General features: G+C 42.0%; 2 protein-coding genes across 9 annotated transcripts in view; one reads left to right on the forward strand and one right to left on the reverse strand.

Moving 5' to 3' along the window:
* Positions 1-10,084, forward strand: part of NUMB (NUMB endocytic adaptor protein) — a 124,552-nt gene extending 114,468 nt beyond the window's left edge. For 3 of the 5 annotated variants that reach the window (XM_075927268.1, XM_006128597.4, XM_075927269.1), the window contains 4 exons: positions 387-689; positions 4,099-4,248; positions 5,175-5,318; positions 8,160-10,084. In XM_075927268.1, coding sequence (XP_075783383.1) covers positions 387-689; positions 4,099-4,248; positions 5,175-5,318; positions 8,160-8,872 — 1,310 coding nt within the window. In that variant the 3' untranslated portion in view covers positions 8,873-10,084. The remainder of the gene's footprint in view (positions 1-386; positions 690-4,098; positions 4,249-5,174; positions 5,319-8,159) is intronic. The other 2 variants (XM_006128599.4, XM_075927270.1) reach the window with 1 other exon arrangement.
* The window catches only part of PAPLN (papilin, proteoglycan like sulfated glycoprotein), a 69,466-nt gene continuing 63,300 nt past the window's right edge, over positions 9,353-15,518 (reverse strand). For 3 of the 4 annotated variants that reach the window (XM_075927266.1, XM_075927265.1, XM_014576281.3), the window contains 3 exons: positions 15,076-15,184; positions 13,091-13,266; positions 9,353-12,551 (listed from right to left, as the gene is read on the reverse strand). In XM_075927266.1, coding sequence (XP_075783381.1) covers positions 12,418-12,551; positions 13,091-13,266; positions 15,076-15,184 — 419 coding nt within the window. In that variant the 3' untranslated portion in view covers positions 9,353-12,417. Of the gene's footprint in view, positions 12,552-13,090; positions 13,267-15,075; positions 15,185-15,518 lie in introns of those variants that run through there. The other variant, XR_012903459.1, reaches the window with a different exon arrangement.

Genomic DNA, 15,518 nt, shown 5'->3' on the forward strand with positions numbered 1-15,518 from the left:
AAAAATGTTGTCATATGCTGTTCATAATTTTGCACCAGTTTACAAAATAAGCAAGAAGCTGTATTCTCACAAGTTTGAGGTTTTGAAATGCAAGTAAAACTGATTTGTTACTGGTTTAGGAACACCTGACATCACCAAGCAGTTAAACAGGAAGATACATTTTACTCAGCTCCTGCTCATGTAAAGTACTTAATTTCACCCTTGGCAGCTGTTTGTACACACCTGTATCTAACACTGATTTTTCTGTTACAATATTTTAACACTAAGACAAAAGCAGTTTTAACTATAATTACAGTCATCTTATCCTCTGATCAATAGCACTGATCCAGGAAAAGTGTTTAGAAATGCTTCACTGTCTTAAATTTATCTCCTGTTTCTTTTCACAGCTGAAACAGAAATGAAACCAACAGCAGCTCCAAGTGCTACACCCATCAATACTGCCCCATCTCCTGGCTCCCCAACCTCTCCCACTGCGGACATCACTGCCTCTCTAGATAAAGAGATGAACAATCCCCATGTTATCCCACGAAGGCATGCCCCTATAGAGCAGCTTGCCAGGCAAGGCTCTTTCCGAGGTTTCCCTGCCCTTAGCCAAAAGATGTCTCCTTTTAAACGCCAGCTGTCCTTGCGAATAAATGAGCTGCCTTCAACAGTGCAAAGAAAGACAGACTTCCCCATGAAGAACTCAGGTAAAAACAAGTGTGTGTTTACCATAACATTGTCCTTTGCAAGTACAGAAGTGTCCTATCCATCTGTCTCTTATCTCCTGCTTTTAACCGTGCAGCTAACTTTTGGAATATTGTTGAATGTACTAGTTCCTTCTTTACACTAAGGATGTTAAAGAACGGTTAATTTACTAGTCAAGTAGTCAATGGAATTTCCATCGACTACTCGATAGGCACTTCCGCATTCCTCCTTTGAAATGTACAAGAGAACCCACTGGACTTTTGTACATTTCAAAGGAGGCATGCAGAATTCCGCATGCAGCCCGGGGCCAGCAGAAAGTCCTGCTGACTCCAGGCTGCACGCGGGTGCCAGCTTTGAAATGTACAAGAGTCCCCAGAGCGGGCTCTTGTGCATTTCAAAGCATCAGCGCAGCATGGAGCCTGTGGTCAGTGGGGGATTCAGTCCCCCACTGACCCCAGGCTCCATGCTGCGCTGATGCTTTGAAATGCCAAGCGGAGCCCTGGATCAGTTGGGGAGTCGCCAGCTGACCCCAGGTTCCGCGGAAATGCCAGTTGGCTCCACTCATGGCAGCACTGCCGCTTTGAAGTACCCCTGCTTCTCCCCCCTTTACTGCCTCTGAGGCAATGGGAGTGGGGGGGGGAGGGAATCGACTGACTATCTGATAGGCATTTGTTTATTGGATAGTCGACTAGTCATTAACATCCCTACTTTACACTCCCCTTCAAACTGCCTGCTGCTAATGAAGTGCCATAGCTCTATGACAGGGAAGTGATTAGGGATTTACATGTAAATCATTAGCACAAGGCAAACTGACTTGGTGTTGGAAACTTCCAGGAAAAGCTTGGTGAATTAGTACATGGTGTGCTTCCCTCTGGCATTAAACCAAAGCTAAGGACTCTGTACTAATAATGGCTTGTAAGATGTAAAACACAAATCTTGACTGTTAAAGATGTCATGACTTTTTTCACATATGTAATCTGAGTGGTCCCTGTCAAATTCTGCCTCCCTAAATTCTTGTTTTCAGAGCAGTTAAATGAGCTACTTTTGCCTCCTTTAACTTAACAACTTTGTTTAATATTAAATGGTGCAAAGTGGCTGTATTTCAGTAGTATGTGATGCTACGTCCATTAAATGTGGAAGCTTTCACATGAAATCATCCCAATACAGAGGGCTTGACAAATAATACAGTCTACTCGTAGATTGCAACCTGGAAGAGCTGGGTTCGGGCAATCTGCGCATGTGCAGAACGATCTGTGCATGCGCAGATCGCCGGATAGCGCAGCTGGTGAGTGGGGCTCACCGCGGTTCAGCGAGCCCTGACAATACAAATGTAAGTAGTGATGATTATGCAAGATATTAATAGAATACACACACACACATCCCCCGTCAAGATATCCTGTGGCATGCTTTATAATCCAGTAATTCTATTTTAATAATCTGAAACATTAAAGTTTAAAAAAAAACCAAAAAACTCAACAACCCTGAATAATGACAAAAATAACCAGGAAGATTTACAGGTCTTCATTTGTTCTTAACCTTTTCATCTTTAAGCTCTGTTAAAGAAGAGGTTGCCAAATAGTTTCACATCTGTTCAATATCTAGTAAAAACAACTAGCTAAATACATTCATGTTCGAATTTTATCATTTTCCCATTATTGCAGCTGTCATTCCTCTCAGTATCAGGTTAAAGGGGTTCTGTGGAAGATGTCCCGATAAATGGGACAGGTTTAGTCAAGACAATGCTTAAGTGGCATATACTCCAGGGCTACTCAACATGCAGTCCGTTAGTTTGCGGCCCATGGTGAAGTTTGGGTTTACGCAGGGCTCAACATATGGCCTGTGGGTGGTAGCCAAAACAAAAAAGTAGTCAATATAATGGTCTTCTGTTGATATATGTTTTAGTAGTTAAATTCCTGGACTGTCATTGCTCCATTAAAAGTACAGTCATATGGGTGGATAGTGCATTGTATTTATATCAGCAGAACTGACTTGTATGGGGCCTGTGTGTTGTATAGTCTTGCCTTAATCTTTGTATTCATGCCTGTCAATGTGAAATAAGCTATTTGTATGTATATGCAACCACACTTGTGGCCCTCGGCATGTACTGTATCATGGTGGCCCCCAGGGTTTCCAAAGTTGAGTAGTCCTGATATACTCGATTAGGTTTTGCCCAATCTTCCTAAGTTTTCATGTCCCTTTTAATCTTTGTGATCCTGTTGCTTGCATTGCTTTCATGTACTGCTGAACAGTATGGGATTGACTGGAGAGCAATGCAAGTAGGAATATCTGGAAAATCTGACATTTCAACACCATTTACTAAAAATACTTCTCAGCTTTTCCACACACATACTGACATTGGGGTAAATGTGGTCTAATTATGGAATATATGCGCATGCGCACACTCACAAGCTTAAATGTCAGATTTATTACAAAGAAATATAAGCAAATTTAAGCTGAAGTAGTAGTAAGCATGTGGCACAATCAAAGTGAAGTTCCTATTGTAAATCCTTAACAAATGATGGTATTACATTATACCACATGAGCAGCCATGCCTAGGCAGTGTGTGAAAGTGTCAGCTTTACTTTGTACATCCTGGCTTTCAAATGTCAGAGCTGTAACACTACACAAGTAAGGATTAGAATTTTCAGTGAAGTTCCTTACAGATACACTTTCAAAAGAGTCTGTCCCACATCATATTTTTTAGAGGGCAAATTATATGATCATTCCCTGAATGGCAACTACACCTACTGCTAATACACCTGTTGTTAATTTCTTGTGAGTGTCTGTCATGCAGTTTGAAACACAGAATATTTGAATAGTAACATCCATTTTACATCTTGAATCAGGTACCTTGTGAGCCACTGATATGTTGTATAAGACAGCTGAACATTATATTGTCTTATGTCTGCAACAAAGCTGTATAAAAACTTATTTTCTGAACTTTCAGGGAACAAAAGCTGGTCCAATTACATATTAAAACTCTGGTCAGCTGAAGAAGTGAGCTGTGCCCACGAAAGCTCATGATACCACCTACATATTTTGTTAGTCTACAAATTGCTACCAGACCATTTGTGTTTTAAGTTTATATTAAAAATGGATGACCCGTTCCATCAACCAGGAGATAGGCAGTGAGAAAACTCACTTCAAAACTGGAAAACACATACTCTACTTTTTCTCGAGGCTAAAGCTCCCAAAATATGTTGGATATGGCTTTGTATTTCTGCTGCCAAGACTTCACCATGGATTAAGACGTTGGTAAACTCAATCTACATACATGGCTACCCAAAACAACAGAAGCAGTATCTTGTGAGATAAGGAAACGTTGGCACCTGTCTCTCTGCTTTAATATTTACATAAACTTTTCTGTATCCCTTAATTTTCCATTGGTAATGATCTATGTTTAATTTTCAGTCCCTGAGATGGAAGGAGAAGTGGACAGCATTAGCTCCTTATGCTCCCAGATTACTAATGCTTTCAGCACACCATCAGAGGATCCCTTCACATCTGCCCCTATGACCAAACCAATCACAGTAGTTGCACCACAGTCTCCAGCCTTTCAAGGTTTGTGACTTAAGCTTGCATGGGCATGCTGGATGATGCTTGTATTATGTAACATTGCTTTCCAGAAGCATATTGTCACTATAATGTCTGATTTCCTCGTGCACAACCATTATACCATCTGCAGTTTTGAAGACATTTTCTGCTTTATTCATCTCATGCACATATAGCCGTTTGTTTCCTCTGTTTTGTTTTTAATCTCCTATAAGAATCACACCCTATCCCCAACACTGTATTATGTCAAGGGATTGGGGTAAGAAACAATGGCTCCCTTTTCTGGTTACTGCAGTGTAGTCTTCAGTGTGGTGCCAGTCAGAGTGCGCCCCTCAAATTAAGCATGCATACCACCAAATCATCAGTTTGTTCTTAAATGTGTATTTTAACGCACACTTGTGTGATGAGGTGGGAATTGCAAATTGTGTTACTTGCCTCAGATTTTTAGAATATACTAAATCATATGAATGCCATTGGTTATTATGAGGGAAGAATTACATTTTTTTTAAAGCACAGAGAAAACAAAATTAGTTGCATTTAAGCCTAAAACTAATTATCTTATCAGTGTTCTATTGTGACTTTCACTTCACCCTAATAATTTCCATTCTGATTCTCTGTATATCTACTCTTATTTCAACCAGTTTGAAACCGCTTTATTCCTAAAACTAACTTCTTATTTATTGATATGGTTTTAGAAAATCCACTGTCCAACTGTGTAGCTAACAGTTGATATGGTACAACTAAAATAACTGGCTTTATTAATTTGGAATGGGCTGTAAAATAGTCACTATTCCACACTGAGCTAATTTACACACGCTTTTGTCATATGTTTGTAAAAATTATGTATGTTGGCAGGAATGACAAGGCCCTTTCATCCAGTCACCTGCATGCCTTGCATGAATTAACAGCACTGATGTTGTCTGCTCCCATTTTAGTTAATGGCACTGTCTCTGCCTACTGTGTGCTTGCTGTTAAACCATCCCAAGCTGCTGTAGCACCCACCGCTATGCCAGTTCGTGAAACCAATCCTTGGGCTCAGGCTCCTGCTGCTAATACTGGAGCTGTAGCGGCATTCTCTGGTAAGATTGGGGATAGGCCTCTCAGTTGTGTTGAGAATTTAGGGTCAGATATCTGATTGGGCCCCTGGCATAGCTACAGATGTGTTTCAAAGGGACTAGAAGGAACAGCAACACAAACTAGAAGAAGATTTTTCCTAAGTGGTAGAGAGAAGCCATATGGTTATGGGGGTATAGACTGTACTGTGAGTATCTTAGCACCTCATGATTTTCTTAAGCTGCCAAAAGTCATGGAAATTTAGAGGGAAAAAAAATTCAGTGTTGCTTCTATACTTAAAATATCTTTTCTTATTGGCACAAATAAGGTGAGTTTTAGTCTGACACAAAAAAGGCATCCTTGTATCAGAATAAATGTGTCTACATGAGAGAGGAGGGTTGTTTACCTGTAGAACTGATAAATATTTCCTTGTAGATGGCCTAAACCCTGGCTCTGCTACCTTCCCAGGTAGCCAAAGGTTTAATTTTGCCACTCAAATGTGTTCCACTGTTTAGGATCACAGCCAAAGATGAATTAACCATAGATCCTTGATCCTGGTCCTGTATACCAAAGGAACTTGTGTAGTGGCCTGGTAGGTTCTTGATCTCTGGATACAATGTCTACACTTATTTCTGCCAAAGTCAGAGAGCTCTGTGTCTGCCTGATTTTAGGGATTCAACGGTTGTTAAATCACTGATCAAAGATTCCATCTTACTTCAGCAAAACACTCAGCAGCATTTGAACAACAGTACTGCCGCCTTACCTTTCTGATTCTTCTTTCCATCATTGTTGGAAAGTTGGTATAGGGAGAGGATTGGGGGGGGGGGGAGGAGAGGGGGAAAGAGGCTGAAAAACATGAGAAGGAAAGAAAAAAAGAACATAGGAGGAGGAATAAGTTGTATGGAATCTAAAGAGAGACTGTGCTGAAGGGAAATTATTTAAAAGCTTAACAGCCAGGGGAAAAACTGAAATCTCGAGATTTGAACATTGCAGAAACATTAGATAGAGGTAAACTGACTGAATTATATAGGAAAAAAATAAGCAAAAAGTAGAGATTAAGAAAACAAACAAAAGTGTAATAATAATTACAGTTTAATTATTTTATTGAATGTTGCAAATTTTGTGTATATAGACAAACTTTTGGGAAGTGCATTTAACCATAGAAAGTGTGTGTATAAATGAGCAGTCTCACCTTTATGTAATGGCAAATGAGTGCCTTAGGGAGCCCTGAAATGTTCATGAATTACTTGCCCCATTAGATCCAACCTCCAGTGAAAGCATCCTTAAAACCATTATGGCTAGGTTAATCCAGCAACTCTTCTCTTTGCATTCTTCCACTTTATCCCCTATTCCAAAGAACCTTCCACTAAATAATGAAATTGGTAACAAGTTCAGATTTAGGTATTGAGGGACAGAGCATTTTAAGTCTCAGATTTCAGTCTGGCACAATGTTATAATGCTAAAGTTTGTTGCCATCTGAAAATCTTGCCATGCGTGTAATTGGTGGGTGGTCTGAGTGGCCAAGATACTTAGTAGGCAGGTATCAGGTCAGGACTCATGGTGGAAAAAACTCATATGGTTGCCTATTATTTACATGTTCTGTTAACGAATAGGGTTTAGTCTCCAGGGCTTCCAGTCCACCACTACTCACAAGCCCTGACATAGTTTTGGAAAACAACAGACCAAAAGATGATAAAGAATAGAAAGTAGGGGAAAGAGATGGACCCTTTATAATTAAGTAGAAAAAGCAAATACTATTGCTACCACTAGGGATGTAATAGTATAGTCAATTAACTGATTAACCGATGAGCAAAAGCTTATAGATTGAGGCTATAGACTACATGCCTTTCTCTCTCCGCCCCCCCGTGCCTGGTGAGAGACCTACCTCTGCTGCATCTCTTCATTTAAAAATGTATTAGGAGCCAGACGGGCAGGCAGCCCAGCTCAGTTCTGGCTCGTGCTGGGTCTGGAAGCTCAGTGTCATTCTCTATTCCTCCCCCCCCCTCCACGTTGCTACCTCTGTATCAGAGACAGCAGCGCGGGGGGACAGTCAGCCAGTCTGAGAGAGGAACTGGGTTTTAAACTAGCTCCCCTCCTGGTACCTTGCACTGCCTCTGATACAGAGGCAGCAGTGCGGCATGGCAGGGGGCTCCTTAGGAATGGGGCCAGAGCATCCTAGCTTCGGGCTCCACCCCAGCAATTATAGAATAGTCGAGTCACCAATAAGAATTCATGAGGTTAACTGACTATTCAATTAACTGCATCTTTAGCTACTAGCATATCTTGCTACAGCTTGAATTCTAAGCATCCCTTAGGCCTGACTAGCATGTTCAAAAACTATTCTGCTCTAAACAGAGCAGTCTTAAATTGTCGTTTCCTATACCAAAGTAGGAGCAAGTAGTGAGGAAAAGTAGTGCTACATTTTCCTGCTTGTCTTTTTCCCTCCTGCGGAAAACTAACATCACATTGCATCTATCAAAGTACTTCAGTGCTGCCAGTATCCCCTCCTGAATGGGGATGATGGGAGTACGAGTGGCAAATTTGTTAGATAAAATCTCTTCTGGAACAAGGGAATTCTCCTCTTCTACCCACCAATCCTTTATTTATCCCAGGGCCAGCCTGTTTTCCAGTTGTTAAAGAGGTCAGTTCCCATTTGAGTTGCATGTTACAGAGCAGCATACTTGGCCAGCTGAGTTAAAAAAAAATGTGCTTGTAGAGATTGCAGCATCCTCCCAAACTTCAGGGGCTGAGAGCCTGGGGCCACTTTCGAGTACACTTCTTTGGAACCCTTGGACTAGCATTGATAAAGGGGTGAACACAGCTGGCCAACTGACATTGTAATGACTTCACCATATTTTCCTTTCCAGGTACTGAATGGAGCACCTCCTCAGGTGCAGCTTCACCAAGTCCCTTCCAGATGACTCACAGACGCACTCCTTCTGAGGCAGACCGCTGGTTGGAAGAGGTGTCAAAGACTGTCAGAGCCCAGCAGCAACCATCTGTGGCCCCACAGCCATTAGTACAGCCTCCAGTACAGCCTCCCCCTGCAGCTTCCCAGCCAACACCACCTTTTCCGGTGACCACCTTTGTTGCACCTCAGCCAGTGCCAATTGGTGTGGTACCACCAATGCAGCCACCATTTATCCCTGCTCAGCCGTATGCTGTAGCAAATGGAATGACCTTTTCTGCTCCCAGTGTGCCTGTGGTTGGAATCACTCCTTCTCAGATGGTAGCCAATGTTTTTGGAACTGCAAGTCACACTCCGGCATCCCATCCCCATCAGTCACCTAGTCTCGTCAAGCAGCAGACATTCCCCCAGTATGAAACCAACAGTGCTACTGCCAGTCCCTTCTTCAAATCTTCTGCTCAGCACAATGGCTCTGCAGCTTTTAATGGAGTTGACAGTGGCAAATGGGCCACTGAGGACAAGCAGTTACAGCCTCCTGCATCTGCCCACCAGGTGGATCCATTTGAAGCACAGTGGGCAGCACTAGAAAGCAAGTCAAAACAGCGCACTAATCCCTCTCCAACTAACCCCTTCTCAAGTGATTTACAGAAGACTTTTGAGATTGAGCTTTAAACAGCCTTGGGATGTGGGTGTGTGCTACGATGGAGGGTGAAGAGGACTATTTCCAGCCAGTACATTTTGATAAACCCAAAAGGTCTTTACAACTGAAGAGGGAACAGTCATGGGGAGGAAACCCTACAATGAACCTGTTATATGCAGTTATTAAAAGGAGTCATGGAAACTCCACTTTCTGCACTCCCTCCCTCCAGAAGAAACCCAACAGATCAGGCATGGGTTGTGTCCTGAAGCCCATTTGCTGGAACATCAAGATCTTACAGGACAAAAATCAAATGCTACTTTTGTCTTTAGCATCTTTCTACTTTCCTCCAGGGGAACATTCACAGGAAAGAGGAAGCAAAATTTTCAAAGGTGGGGAAAACGAGTTGTTGGATGTCCTAAGAGAGTGCAGTTGTCAACTGCCCATCAAAAGCTGTTTGTGGAAAAAGTTGAGCTTCCATTTTGAGTAAAAGAGCGATTATTATTATTATTATAATATATATATATATATATGAATAAAATAAAGCCAAAATCTTTATTTTTATGCATTTAGAATATTTTAAATAGTTCTGGCTATTAAAAGCTGTATGAGTTGTAAGTAATCTTGCCAAAGGAAAAAAGGGGTTGGATGTAAGAAATTGTATATAAGATAGATTTATCACTGATTCTTATTGTAAGTAATATGGGGGGGGAGAAGGAGAATGGGTCCCTAGCTTGTACTTGTATCAGTTCATTGTAAGTAGCATATTGCAACAACAATCCTGAGTCATGACCAATAAAGTCCCTATATAGTAGTTTTAAATAAATAAAATTAAAGAACAGTATTGCCATGGCTTGAAAACCATGGGGAAATTATATTGTCTTTTTTAATGGAATCAAACTAAATATTATAGTATGTATATTTTCTTTCATGTACTGCTGCAGTTTCCTTGTCTTAATTCAATCAGTTTTTAACACTACTGTGATTTACTGTAACCATATCTACAAACTGGGGTTACCCAGGAACCCATTTTGTGTCTGTTCATAGATTTGTTTTTAACTTTTCTTCGTTTGTGAAACTTTGTGATTAGGGCTGCAGCTGGTTCCAAGTTCTGCCTCTGGTGACTGGTGAAATCCATTTTGTTTTAACTTTAAACTTTGGCCTTACAAGCAAATGTAAGTTATATATTTGTACTGATGATGATTTATAATCGGCTTTAACAAATAAATGTTGGTGGTAGAAACTTGTATTTTGCAAAGTTTTCCTTGTTTTCATACTTTCTCCCCCTGCACACTATGTACTCAAAGCATTCAGTTCCTACCACCCATACTTGCCTAAGAGTTATTTGTTTTAGGAATGTTAAAGACTAGCTGACTACACTTACCAGATATCAAAGGGGGGATATTGACTAGTCAAAAGACTAAGGCAGAAAGGGGATACTTCAAAGGGGCAGCGCTGCCCCTTTAAAATCCCAAGGTGGCCGCTCTTTTAAAATGCGGCCTCTGTGTGATTCAAAGGGGCAGCTGTGGAACTGTCTCCATTTTGTCAAAACTAGATGCAGTGACACCAGTTGATTAATAAAAAAGTTCCACTGGACATAGAGGCCTATCACAAAGCCTGTACTGCATTTACAGTTATGTAGCTCTCACAAAACTTAACCAAAGGTTGACTCTTAATGTGTTTTAAAACTGCACTGTCTAGTACACTAGTAAATTCTCAAGAACTTGGGGATCACTGTAAGTGTGCTTTGTTAATTTTCCTTTACCACTGCACTGTCCTGAAGCAAGCATATAATCAGAAAGGGCAGGGCTAGCCTGTAGTGTCATCCTCCTGACAGGTGCTCTGTAGAGCACATGCACATCCACCAGAGAGGAATCGTGCTTAATATTGAGAACTTGAGTGAATTAAATTAGCAAAGTTCAATTCCTAATGTTTGTAAAGCACTTGGCAAAAAGGAAACACTCCTGAGGAGCAGGGATTCACTAATGGACATACTGAGGCAGCAAATGGTTGGGATTTGCCTAAGATCAAAGAAAAGAATGCAGACTTCAATGCTGCCTCCTACTACAGCAAAACAAAAACATGGCTAACTTTGCGTAGTAGCTTGCATAGGAGAAGGAAAGGTGATGGATACACTAATACAATTTTGCTCTACTTTGTTTTAGTAGAAAATAGCAAACTATGGATTATTAGAAGAGTTGATTAATTTACCATAGTTAGAACCCAGGAGGTACCCAGCATACAACCCACATTGACATTGGGATGTATGAAATCCAGTTTTCTGTTAGCAGATGGGAGGGAAAACATTGCCTGTCCATAGTCTATGTTGTTAAATGCCCAGTATAACATCAAGGGGGAAACAACAAAGGCTGAGTAACACTTTTATACATGCTAGAATATACTATATGATGGTGTAGCTGACTAATATGATTAACTCACTCAAGTTACTGCAGGCACATTGGAATAAGGAGGTGTACTATACAAACCAGTAACTTTATACATCACACACTAGCATAGAAAGCAATAATTCTGTTTTGGGATGTTGGCAAAACCCTATCTTGACTTGAGCAAAGCACCTTGTCGCCCTAGTAGTACTTATTGTTTCTCTTTCACAGTCCTGGGCATACATTTGATGATACCACTGTTAAACATGAACTAATGAATGTATCTGTTTCATTTATTGTACGTGGAACTCCTTATTCCTTACCTGTAGTACTAGAGTGATGGAATGACTTAGGTCTCCACTCTGAGCTGTAGAACAAGAGAGATGTAATCTCCGGGCAATTAAGTAAGGACAGAATTCTAAGGCACTGGTGAGCCTGTGGGTAGAAAGTTATCTATGCCAGAGCTTTCAGCAAAGACTGTGCTGTACTGCTGGATGAATTAGAAAAGCAGGGTCCTGATTTTTCTAAGTGCAGAGATTAAAGCGCAGGGACTTGCCTACCTGAAATGCCCCTCTTTCTGTGGGCAGTTAAGCAGTATCTGTTTCATCCCATACTTGGCTCTGTTTCATGAGCAGTTGAAATGATCTGTGCATACAGTTCTGTTCATAAAGTGTGTTAGGATGAAAGAAACATTGAGGCTGTTGTGGCACTGGAACACCCATTACGTCCTGTGCCCCTTAGAAGCCTACAGACACTGCCCAAAGATGGAAACATCCCACTGCACTATTTCTGCAGCCTTATTATAGCTGGATGGTGGTTGTCTTTCTCCATGTGGCTCCCCAATATTGTTCTTAAAGTGGTTTTCTCCTTCTTTCACACTTGTAGTTGCTTCAGAGAAGCCTAAGGATTCTTGGGTTCTTTGCAGGTGTTCTGTAGCAAAGCATGTGTGAAAATGAGATATGATTTAGTAGTTTGGGATGCTGGAGTTTCTACTGCCTTTGAACAATTACACTGAGTAATATTCACATATTGGTAAAATAGCCCACCTGAGTCTTGAGCAGAACGAGGCTCTTAGAGTATGTTTTGGGAGTAAAAAGCACAAAATCCCTGTTCTCCTATGTAGTAATCTTCTAAGGCTGCCTTCTCTTGGATCTGGGCTAGTGCTGTTTCCATCCCTGTTGTCGAGAAGGGCTGTCCTAGGGCTGGTACTGAGAGCAGCTGGCACAGCAGAAGCTGGAGTAATACTCGTTAGTGCAGAGCTGGGCCTGTAATATCAGTTCACAGTTGGCAAGGTGTGGTTGGTCAACACACTCTCTGGTCAGGTCCACAGCTGCAGCAAAACAAATGGCAGGTTAAATGAGGGAGGGCAAGGAGAGGGCATCAGTTAAGATTTCACTTAATTCGCATAATTTCTGGCAAATATTTCTAAATGGGTAAGTAGCCAAAGCTCAGATGATCTGCCAGGACCTACACTCAGGATTTTGTCTCCTTTCACAGTTAAACATCATGAGAGAGCATGTTCCTGCCTTCCCTGTGCTGCCTATGTAAATAAATCTTTGCTGCCTTCCAAAATGTTCAGGTCTAGAAATCCAGTGTTAGCAAACCAGGTCACCTACTTTGGTGTCTGAGCACCTGTAGTTGCTCTTCCCAAACCACAGGGAGTTTTGTGGCTGATCAGCATCTCTCCTGGTTGCCCAGAATGATTTGAACTTCCCAGCTCCCCACCCCCAAGTTAATCCCATATGCAGGGAGGCCTGATATTAGGGTATGACATGAGTTCAGGGTGTCACAGCAAACTTCCGGCAGAGTTTGTAAGAACCTGTGGTCCTGCTGCCCAGGCTGCTAGGCCTCCCTTGTGAGGGTGCTCACCTTCAGGCGGCCTCTTGATCACTTTCACCTCAGTGCTGGCACTGACAGAGTTGCTCCCCCTGTAGGCACTGCATGTGTAGGATCCCTCATCCTCTGGCCGAGCATTATTTATCATCAGGCTTCCATCCTGTGACAGGTGGATGTGGTGACCATTTGCTCGCATGGGAACCCCATTCCTGTAGTGGAAAGGCCATTCTGCTAGTTACTATAATAAGTGTTTGAGGGTCTAAAGCTTCTGTTGACACTTGAACTAATTCCCTGTAAACTCTTTTAAAAGCCAATGATCACAAGTAGGGTAAACAATTATTCAACCAGGGCCCTAGAATTAAAGATGTGTTAAGCCAGCTGTGTGCTCTGTGTAAAACCTCTGCTTCTGTACAGTATCTCATGGCACAGACTGGAGGAAGCAGGAGCAAATGCACCCTAGATCTACTCTTTAGTCCTAGGCTGGTAGTGAGTAGTTGGCTAGCAGTTATTAGCTGTGCTGCCTGCTGCTTGCTCTTTCTCCAAACCCCACTGATCCTGAGACCAATGCATCTGGCTTTAAAGGTGGGGAGTATATGGAATGGAAGAATGGGGTCTTGACTCTCTTTCTTCCTCTTTCAGGAAGCGCCAACAGGCTGTGCTTGTTTTTTTACAGTAGAAAGTCAGATATTGGCTCATCTGTTTCTCCTGGAATATTTTATCCAGACTTGGAGAACTAACAGACCTGCAAATAAATTACTGAGGAAGTTAAACCCGGGTCACTGAAAAGGGTGAGTTTATTCAGACTTTAAAACATTGGTTCTTGTTTTGTTCATTTTAATACCAAATCCTCAAGTGACAAAATCTCCAGTTAAGGACCAGGACCACTCTCAAGTCTCTTTTCTGGCTCCTCCACAGGGAACTCCAGCACAATTTGTACTGATTTGTAAGTCTCAGAGAAGTAGTAGAGTTAGTCTGTATCCACAACAATGAGTCCTGTGGCACCTTAAAGGCTATCTTGTTTATTTGAGCATAAATTTCCATGAGCAAAATCCTACTTTGTCAGAAGTTGCCACACGACTCCTTAGGTTTTTGTGTGTGTTTGTTTCTTTTGCTTAAAAATAGTTAACCAAGTGTGATGAACTGAATTTTTAAGTAGGAAAAAAGACAGTAATTGACCTTTAATTCTTCCCTTTCCATAGGTTGTGGGGGGTATTTTTTGGGGGAGGGGAAAGGAGCTAGGAAAACTGCTGGCATTAAAGGGTGTGTTTCAGGACACACTGTCCTGTCTAGCCCAGCTTTTGCATGGGTAGAGATGATATTGCAGGAGGCTTGGAGAGCCCAACTAGCTGTCCTATATTAATGTTTAATGTAGGCCGGTGTTCCAGGGAACATGGGTGTGCAGCAGCGAACAACAGAGTTCAAAATGGCCACTTTTTTTTTTTTGGCGCTCTGAAACAAAAATCCATGGGCTGTGTCTAGACTGGCAAGTTTTTCCGCAAAAGCAGCTGTTTTTGTGGAAAAACTTGCCAGTTGTCTACACTGGCCGCTTGAATTTCCGCAAGAACACTGACTTCCTACTGTCTGAAATCAGTGCTTCTTGTGCAAGAGGGCCAGTGTAGACAACACGGTATTGTTTTGTGCAAAAAAGCCCTGATCGCGAAAATGGCGATCGGGGCTTTCTTGCGCAAAACCGTGTCTAGATTGGGACGGACGCTTTTCCGCAAAAAGCGCTTTTTGAGGTAAAGCGTCCGTGCCAATCTAGATGCTCTTTTCTGCAAATGCTTTTAACACTTTTAACACTTTTTCGTTAAAAGCATTTGCAGAAAATCATGTCAGTCTAGACGTAGCCTTTTTTGGTGTTTCTCATAAAATAAAAATTAGGTTGGTGTTCCCTGGTCTTAAAGTTTAAGAAACACTGATGTAGGTTCTGTATCTTGCCAGGAGTGGGGAATAAGTGACACTGTTCAGGAAGGGAAGAGGGACAGGAAATGCTGTTACAAAGGGGTTGTATTGCTCACCTGGACCATCTTACATTCACATTGTTGCCTGTCACCATGCACTGGAGCCGGGCATTCTCTCCCTCAGACACAGTGAGGCTTGGTGGTAGGCCTGTGATCTTCAGCTCACCTGCGCAGTCAGGAGATCATCAATAGCAGGAAGCCCCTTCTAGGCTGCCACTGGTACTTGGAACATCCTTCATGAGAAGTCTTTCCACTGGGCTCTAACTGGTCAAACACCACCTGGGCAGGTTCCTGAGCCCTCCCCCAGCTTTGTTCCCTTTGCTGGGCCCTCACTGCTTGTACATAGGTGGAGAGAGGGAATCCCCTTGATTTCTCTTCTGCACCCCTGCTGAAATCTTGTGAACACTAACACCTTTTCAATGAGTTGCCTACAGTCAGAACTCTGCAGCAGCACAATTACACAGTGTAGCTACAGCTACTCTAGTCACACATGGACTTTT

The sequence above is a fragment of the Pelodiscus sinensis genome, chromosome 4, assembly GCF_049634645.1.
Source record: "Pelodiscus sinensis isolate JC-2024 chromosome 4, ASM4963464v1, whole genome shotgun sequence".
Classification (NCBI taxonomy): domain Eukaryota; kingdom Metazoa; phylum Chordata; order Testudines; family Trionychidae; genus Pelodiscus; species Pelodiscus sinensis.